Source organism: Pundamilia nyererei, unplaced genomic scaffold, assembly GCF_000239375.1.
Source record: "Pundamilia nyererei isolate P.nyererei 1_Seehausen unplaced genomic scaffold, PunNye1.0 scaffold00411, whole genome shotgun sequence".
Lineage (NCBI taxonomy): Eukaryota > Metazoa > Chordata > Actinopteri > Cichliformes > Cichlidae > Pundamilia > Pundamilia nyererei.
In genome coordinates this window covers 155,209-165,012 of record NW_005187812.1, presented here as the reverse complement: position 1 = coordinate 165,012, position 9,804 = coordinate 155,209, and the positions used below count along the sequence as shown (strand labels likewise).

The window sequence follows — 9,804 nt, the reverse complement described above, 5'->3', positions numbered from 1 at the left end:
TATATATATATATATATATATATAGTGTGTGTGTTGCATTGCACAGATAGTGTTTCCTACCCGACCGCGACCTTTGGGATAACAGCATCAGTATCAGTAGCGCAGTAGCGCCTGTCAGCCAACGCAGGCACCAGTGAAACTGATTGATGATGGGGACAACTGGCCCCCTGGAGAAGATCAGATACTGGCAGGAGTAGCGGACTCCTGGGGAAGACTCTCCACTCACAGCATAGTAACTTTCTGTCTTCCTTCACAGAATAGAAATTTATTACATTTTCACAAATGAATTATTTCAAAATCCCCGTACTTCCACTCTCAACCTTTAACCTCTGCAGTGGTTGTTACTTGCAGGGACAGAAATGACTTGGTCAGAAATATATACGAGTGCACTTTGTGAATTTCTTTTTAAGATTTATTTTTCATTTAATCATTGGGTGATGTTAAATGAGGGATTATGTGGTCCATTCTGAGAAATAGTTTCATTTTCATTTTTACAAAAAATGGTAGTATCTCCTGGCAGGCATGCTATCAAACTGGGCTAAATAGAATTACTGCAAAACAACTGATGATTAATTGTTAGATTGATTATTTGGCATTTTTAAACACGAAGATGAAAATAGCAACCGATCAAGGATCTTAGCAGTTATTTAACATGGATGGAGCAGACCACTCTTTATTTATTTTTGTCAGCTAGCTGCATCAAATATAAACAGTAAATTGCTCAATCCCTGCACAGACAGAATATTGAACCCTTATCACATACCGCTACAAATGTCTTCTGACAGCCTGAATGCCTGGTTCAACTTGCCAGATTTTACATCTGGTAAAAATGATCAGCTCCTGTCTCTTCCTCACCCCTGCCTTCCTCTTCTGTTTGCTATTTGAATAGGAAGTAGTGACACTGGACACTGGATCCCTCCCAACAGGTGCAAGGGTTCAGCAGCACATGCCAGGTCAGATCAGAAGGCTGAACCCCTCCAGGCTTCCCTGTTATGGCAAATCCCTATTGCCCTCCCTCCTCCCGACACTTTCTCACTTTTGGGCTGTTGTCTTTTCCAGATGGTTCCAATTAGCATGGTCCTGGACCTTTTTATGTATTTTTTCAAACAAGGACTCAAGAGTTTCCCCTCCTAAATTCTTGTCTTTATTGGTTGCCACGCCCATATATGCTCTGCATGGTAGCTTCAATAAAGTCCCACTTCCTGCACATGACAACATTTTAAAAATGTCTAGTATTCCCATTATTCATTTTGGGTGTCAGCACATTTTCAAGTTAGCGATCCAGTTAAAGAATGTCCTTTCTTTAAACTAAGAAGAAATGGTTAGTGTCTAGAATGTCCTATTGCTCACATTTAGCACTACTGTAAGTCCACACACACTGCTATAGATGCTATCTGGCCATTAATTGGTTGTTAAAAGTGATAATCATCCCTATAGTAATGGCGCTTGGGTACACTTCTGTACCAACTAATGCTGCAGAAGGTGTGCTTGACCTAAACCAAAGGGCTTTTGAAGCCAAAGGTTGTATTTTAATCCTAATAAACCAATGATCTTTTCTTAATTCTAGCCAAGTAGTTTTCGATCCCCACTCAACTTAGATGAAAGTTGCTTGATTTGTTTCTTGATGTCTCAGTAAGAGTTAAGAGATTTTATATTTTAATGTCTGTGACTTTTACTGAACAATGCCTAACTCTAGCTTGCAGTCTGCTAATTTGTTAGCAGTACTTGACAGATGTACAAATGTGTTCATAAAGATTGACTAAATCTTTATGAACATAAATGGTTGTCTTTTATAAGACGTGCCATACTTACTTTGTGTGTTTAATCTGCTTGCTGATAAATATGAGGCTCGTATCAATCTTCTCATGTCATTCTCAAAGCTAATTATTTAGAGTTTTTTATTAGATCAATAAAGAATGACAGAAAATGAATTATTTGGATTCGACTGAAAAGTTTTCTTTTGACTTTCTATGGAAATGTTTTTTTCTGGCTTCATTTTACTAGATTACACAGTTAAGTTGAACTAAAAAACACTGTAGCATTAATACAACATTATCCCAATAGAACAACTAATTAACATCCAATGAAGTGAGTAAAGTGGGATGAATGATAATGTTTACCAGCAACAAGTTCTTGGTTAGCTCCCAAAAAGTAGCTCTGCGTGGCTCACTGTTATTATCCGTGAGCTTTCTTCTGTTTCTCTTTCTCTGAATCAATTCATTTGATGAACTCCCCTTTCGGAGCCCAATTATTGGTAACCATGGAGGCCTGATGAAACCGGTCTGACGACACAAATGTTTCCTGAGAACACAAAGGGCCTTTTGTTTAGCTGATCTCCCAGTCAGTACTGAAAGGCAGATCAGCATGCGAGCCTGTTCTGCTAGGCTTACGATGAAAGGGCAAAGGGGTGAGGTGTATTGATAGAACTGTTGGGATGGACATGTCAGGGTCTTACAATGTGTGTGTCTGTGTTTTGGTTTTTGTTACTGTGGCTGGTTTGATGTTTTTCTTTGCTGGTGTCAAATCTCTTGATTCACTCCCTCCTTCCTGTGTGGAACAAACAAAGAGAAGAAAGTAGTTGTAAAGTCCATTTACTATAGGGTTTATTTAGACTTTTTATGATTTCTACTGTGTGTCTGTTAGCAAAACATGCCATGAAGGAATATTTGTCCCTTCCGACATACTAATAGTAGTTTTTCAGGCCTGATTACTGGCAGATCTATTAGATCAAGTTGAAGTAGGCTAAAAGCAACACATCATGACATAGTCTAAAGAAACTGCTGAGAAACAGAGTTATTGATATTAGTCTGGAACGGGTTACAAAGCCACTTCTAAGGTTTTGGAACTATTATCCTCAAGTTGAGGAAACTTGGAACAACCTGTGGTCAGTTGTGAACCTTCCCGAGAGTGGTTAGTGCCATTATTATGTTGCATTGGCAACCCATTGACAAGGTCACAAAAGAACCCAAAACATCTAAAGAACTGCAGTCTTCACTTGCCTCATTTAATGTCAGTGTTCATGATTCAGCAACAACAAAGAGACCAAGCAAAATTTGCATTTATGGAAGCATTCCAAGGTTAAAACCACTGCTGACCAATAAGATCACAAAATGACTTTTTCAGATAGGGCCAGGTAGGTTTGGATTTTATTCCCCCTTAATGCATGAAGCCCCTGTTAGTATTGACTCAGGTTGTAGTACTCTAATATGATTTGTTTGATGATTTGAAACACTGAATTGTACGCCTTCATATTGCTCAAGATAGCAAATGGCTCAATAGAGAGTAGAGTAAGAAGACAATCCTACCTGCCAGGAAATTATGAATTTAAAACCTGTTTCAGCGTTGAGACTCAGAACAAAGAAAAACAAATGAGAATGTTATATTTATATCTTTGTGTCACAGTCAGAGTGTTGAGTTGGATATTTTTGGATCAAAGCACTGTTTTCTATTTTAGCAATGAAATCTGACATTGCACATAAGATTTTTAGGTGTTTATTAGTCATGAGATACAAGTATAAGATATGAATAAAGGGCTCATAGAAATTAAACAAATCACTTTGGATTTTATCAACCTTATAAGCAGTTTTCTACCATATATTAGGAGTATTACTCCAAACACATATCTTCTACAGTATAATCTAATATCCTTTTCTGTGTCCCTGTGTGTGCCCCCTCCAGTGTTTCAGCAGCAGGCTGTCCACAGCCCTCTGGAGCAACAGAAGCAGAAACAGAAGCAGGGTAGCAGTGGAGGACCTGTCGCCTGCCAGAACTGTGGAAAGCCCTGCAAAGGGGAGGCACTCCGAGTTCAGAATAAACACTTTCACATTAAGTGTTTCATCTGCAAAGGTATGTAACACCAAATCAGAGCCACAGCCAAGACATAATGCAGATGCATGAACTGCACAATGAGATGGGATGTTACAAATTTTTTTGCAATATTGTGTGTGTTAATGTGCATATTGCAGCACATATCCTGGTCAATAGTCACTCCAAGAATCCTCACAGCATTACTGGAGGCCAGGGTAATGCCAGCAATAGTATCTAGTTAGACACCGTGTGGCTGAGATTTAGAGGACTGAATAAAAAAGCATTGGTTTATCGTTTTTCTATGTACTGTGATAGCACATCTACAGTTGAGCAATACAGTCATTATTAATGGATTGGTTAAAGCTAACCAGCTGTAGGTGTGAGTGTGAGTGCATTGTGTGTGTGTGTGTGTAATTGAGGGGTAGGGTGGGAGTGAGGGGATTTTTTCGTTGTACATATAATCTGGGAGGCTAGCTGCAAGTGTCAGAAACTTGAAATGTGAGCATGTTCCATTTGTGTGTATGTGTGTGCTTGTGGGTGGGTGGTGGATGTTTTTCTTTTTTCTTTTCACATGTGACTTTGAGTGTGTATTTTCACCACTCCCAGGCCAGACTCCCAGCTCGATTCTTGTGTCAGACTGCTGTTGTTGTCAACACACGCTCCGGTTGCTAGGCGATGGTTGGGGTCGCTAAAGTGTCGGCAGCTTCCTGGAGTTTAATCTTACACTGACCAGCAGACTCCCTGTCTGTACATTTACGCCCCGCCATTACCACCACCTCCATCTTTAACTCTGTTATCAGGTGATAAAGCGGCAGTGTTTGCATTGCCATCACAAGGTTACAAGTGTACTGCACTCAGTGGTCAGCTTGTTTTTGTTTAACTTAACAGATGATTCCTTTTTACTGCAAGTTGTAGCTTAGATTTAGCATTTAGTTGTAGCATAGTTTTGGCCATTATTGTTGTGTAGACCAACACTGCATATTATGGTGCATGCTACAGACTATAGCCTGTATGGCACAAAATAGTTAATAAAAATGTCATCTTTGTGGCTATTAATTTAAAAAGTCTGATTTGTCAATGATGACAGCATCTATTAAGCTGTCACGCTTTACTGATTGAGCTGTTCCTTCATGAAGAGCTTTTATGATTGGTTTGGAAAAAAATGAGCAAATTGAGGTGATTCAAGCCAAGTATTCAGTGAGTATGCTAATACCAACACACAACAGTCAGAGGAGCTATGTAAGGGTTCTCTTTACCCCACCCAAAAGTGCTTGGCTGTTCCTCCCATCTATAAATCTAAAGCATGACCACAGTAATTCAATTTCCAACGAATCTGGCCTGTTAAATGTGCTGATTATCCCAGCATTGTGAGCGCTAGGTGGGGAGTCAGGTTCGGTTAGTTATTAAAACTTCCAGATGTGGAATGATAGGAGTTTGAAACGTTTGAGTATGCCAATAAAATAAACCATAGCAGGCTTAGTGGCAATGGCGCTTTTCAATCCGCAGTTGGAAATTTAACATCAAAGAAAAGAGGAGACACCCAAAGGAGTGGTAGCAGCCTAATTCAACAAAGTGTAATGCTCATTAAGATTTTAGGTTTTTCTCTCAGTGCATGCGTCATGGAAGAGAATCATGGCCCCTGATTTTATTACAGTATTATCATCAGTTGCCTTTAGCTTGGGTGTTAGCCAAGAGGTTAACAGTGGCCAGATCTGAAGCAAGGAAACCTCAAAGCTCAGCTAGCTCTATTTAATATATCAAGATTTCTGCAGGTTTATCATAATATACATAGTAGTAACATATATTCAGCATATACAACTGACAGTGTGCTTTCAAGTGACAGCAGTTACTTACTAAAGTGATTAAGACAGTACAAGTACCTTCTAATGAATGTATTTCACTATATTTAGACGGGTTTCAAAGATAAGACATCATCAGTGTAATTTGAAACAAAGAGGAGTGACAATATATAGAAACCAGGTGAGGCCCAAATGCCAATCACAAACAAGAGCTTTCATTACATAAAAGGAAACATCTGCAAAAGCCTCAAAGGGTAATGAATGAGAAGATAACCAGAACCACGTGGCATCACTCACTGATAGAAACCAACTGACAGCATATAAAAAATATACTTTTTGAGATATCAACATCAAAATATTATTAACAACTGACATAGACAAAATATAACAACTTCTGGGGACTGCATTAGACTAAAAACAGAAAAATATTAGAAACAAAATAAGAACTGAATTGAAATCTGTGTCTCATATTGGATCTCTCTCTCCCCTCAACCCAAGCTGGTGATAGATGCCCCTCCCAATGCCTAAATCTGCTGGAGGTTTCTTCTTGTTAAAATTTGTAAGAATTAAACTAAAGTTTTTCCTTCCCATTATCGTCAAGTGCTGGCTGATTGGGGTGGTCTTTTTTCTGTATTATTATGGAGTCTTTACCGCATTGAGGAAACTGTAATTTGTTGCTATATAAATAAATTGAATGTGGTTGGACCAGATAAGCTAATTTTCTGAAACACTTCACTGGATTCACGTAACCCTCCAAGTTGAAGATGAATCATTGAAAATCATATGTGGCATATGTGGGATAAAGTCCCACATAGAACTTTAATTGTCTTAAATATATTTTTAAAGAAAGAAGAGGACTTTGTCTTTCTTATTTTATTATAAACATTTGACAAACATCCCAACCACCCACCCCCTTCATTAGTGATGAGCACTAATTGGTGTTTTTATTGTAGCTTCCAGCAACACCTAAGTGTGTGCTTGAGGAAGTGTGAAGACTGTGGCCTTCTGTATATCCTGTTTTGTCTGTGTCTCATATATCTTTAATCTAGCAGTGAGACCCCATCAACAGCAGACAGCTGCAGACAATACGACCTGGCCGAACAGCTCAGACAGACATTTATCCCCTTTCTGTTTTTACTCGCTTGAATGGCCATCACATCATCCAAACAGCATTTGAATACAGCGGGGAATACTCAAATGTGAAAATATGTGGACACACCCTAAAACAGATAAATGAGAAGTGTTAGGAAGTCCGCAGCTAAGAAACAGAGGGAAACTGAACATGTGCTTTACAGGAAATTAGTTGATTTTTTTCGCTTTAAATTATGCCATTCAGTAGCTTCAGAACATTTTTTTCAAACTTTTCATAGTTCTAGTAAATGTTAAATATATTTCTCCCTTTTTTCTGTATCAAATCTGCAAGAGCTAAGGCCCATTGCAGTTCTTCCTTTTAGGGTCTATTTTACCTGATGTGTAGTATATAGTTTCCCAGCATGTACTGCGAATTGTCCCAATGTGTGCCAACATGTTCTCATCCCAAAACGTAACATATCGACATTATGTGACAAATCGTTGGTATGTTACGCTTTCGGCGGACAAAATGTCTGCATGTTATTTATTCAGAGACATGAGAACCGTTTTGAATGAACCTAGAGATCTACATTTATTTTACATTCTGATCATCAATCGCTTTGGAAAACACTATGAGATACGGTTACGGTTATGGTTAATGTTAGGGTTAGGGCTGAAATACACGGCTGGAGCGTGTGGTACCACCACAAGTGTCATTCTGTTGGATTCCATCCACAATCTGGAGCATGTCAAGGAACTATAAGACACCTCGGGATGTGACGAATTGTTGGTATGTTATGAGAATGCCCTCAAGTGTGCATTGTGTTGTCTAACACACAAAATTTAAATAGTATTAGTATACAACATAGAACTTAGTGAAAGATTAGATTTAGAGAATAAACCAACAGCAGGGCTCGCAAAATCGCTAGCCCGACGTCCCGGAGCTAGTGATATCTCCGGTCGGGCGACGAAAATCTATCTCAGCCCTGCCCGTCGGGTTATCATATAGCTAGCTCTGGCTATTACTACAAAAATAAACTACTTGCTTACTGATATCATTATTTGAATAAATAAACCAAGTCCAAAGTCATTAAGAAGCAGGTTACAATGGGGTTTCCACTCTGTGATGTATGCAATTACAGCCCTTACGCAGAGTGTTTTGACATATTTATGGACTGCATTGTTTTTTTTGTACAATTACCTAACCAGTCTGTGCTTCTTCCTGGAAGTAAATAGACGGTGCTGGCCACATGTTAAGGTCCTCGCAGTCCAGTCATTGATGTTATAATAGCAGATGGTTGTGATGTTCTCAGTTGGGTGTTGGCTATTGAATTGTCTCCTTCTTGGAAGCCAACTAACCAGAACATATTTAGGGGAAGTGTGTGCGTGTGTGTGCATCAGCTCAATGACCAGCCCAATGGCTGGGGGAGCTGACCTCAAGCACATGTGTATTAGGGGTGCTATTGGGAGGGTGGACGGACGGTGTGGAAGTGTTCACCTTCAAGTAGAAAATAGACCTCCCTCGTCTGTACAGCAAGCATTTAACATATTAGAATAATCAACCTTGGATTTTCTTTCCCAAGTACAATTCAATTAGCCTGTAAAAAATCAGTGTAAGCAGACTGAAGATGCTATAATTAAGGTTGTGAAATGGATTGGTATTGACAACGTCCTACCCACACCCCAACGATCTCACCCCACACGTGTGCATGAAGCGCCTTGAGGCAACAGTTGTTGTGATTTGGCGCTATATATAAATAAAGTTGAATTGAGTGGTGATTCATTGTAAAACACAAGCTGCAGTCAGGGTCTTACATTTATAGCAGCGAGCACATGCCACATGTATATTTAACCCTGATCACACACAAAGAGTCAAGGTCACCTTCTTGTAACGACACAGCATGTCAGTATATAGGGCCTCTGAGGATGAAGGATGTTATAAAGATAGAACATCTTAATGTTTTTTGGAAAAACACTCACACAAAATCCCAAAACAGTACTTGGGTACATTACTTGTGAACATTTGAAAACTGATTTTCTTGAAACTGGTCTTAATTCAAACTGTAAAAAATATTGTGGGTGAATGCAATAAGTGGATGCCATCTTGACTGAAAGCTATCTAGTCATTCATATAGACGCTGCATATGCTGCATGGCTCAAATCCAACCCACGGCCCTTTGCCACCTGTGTTCCCTGCTCACACTCCCTCAGCTTTCCTGTCATTTTTCAATTTACCCTTTCAAATAAAGCTGTAAAAAGCCCCAAAAAACCAACATGGAACCCTAACCATACTGTGTGTGGAGGTCCACACCTGTTATTGCCACTGTGGAGCTCCATAGTGGCTTAAAAGCAATACTTAATTAGGAGGCGGCTGTTGCTAGCCGGTCAACCAAAACAGTGGGGAGTTGGGCTGAACAACTAAACGATGAGCCAACAAAGGTTAAGGTTAAAGTTGCCTTACAAAACTGTAAAATCTTTAAAGATTTAAACAATCGCTTTGTTCATTCAGTGGGCTGGTTTCAGTCATTATGCAAAGGTAAAATGGTAAATGGCATGTATGTATAGCGCTTTACTTAGTCCCTAAGGACCCCAAAGCGCTTTACACTACATTCAGTAATTCACCCATTTACACACATACAAAATGTACTGTTTATAAGATTGGGGAAACCTGCAGTCAGCTGAGACTGAAGAAGTCCATAGGATGGGTGACGAAACGTTTCTCCCACTGAAAACACTACGTCCAGATGAACAGAATCAACTTTGGAGATAAGCAGAATGTTATTTCAATCTATATCAACAATGCAGCTTCAAATCAGAAGTGAGTCAAAAAAAAGACCACAATCTGATTAGTGAGTCAGTTAGCCATTGCTAGCTGTCTTTTATTTCGTTGTGTCAAAATTAAATATATTTAGGACATTTTTTATATTTTTAGTAGGATTTTTTTAGGATACCCAGCATTATTTTTGACTTAGTTTCTTCTCCAGAGTTTTAAATCTGTTACTTTTCTCTCTCACTAGACCTCACTTGTACATGAGAAAACAGATGCACCATATTTTATTTATAGACCACAACAGGGTAAGTTGGTTGTACATCCATCCATTCTGTTCGAGGAAAAGCTAAACAGACC

The 9,804-nt window shown here is 39.1% G+C and overlaps 1 protein-coding gene across 16 annotated transcripts in view; it reads left to right on the top strand.

Moving 5' to 3' along the window:
• The window catches only part of ablim2 (actin binding LIM protein family, member 2), an 87,886-nt gene that overhangs the window by 27,345 nt on the left and 50,737 nt on the right, over positions 1-9,804 (top strand). For all 16 annotated transcript variants that reach the window (XM_005753195.1, XM_013915959.1, XM_013915960.1 and 13 more), the window contains exon 2: positions 3,679-3,846. In XM_005753195.1, the coding sequence (XP_005753252.1) occupies positions 3,679-3,846 (168 nt within the window). The remainder of the gene's footprint in view (positions 1-3,678; positions 3,847-9,804) is intronic.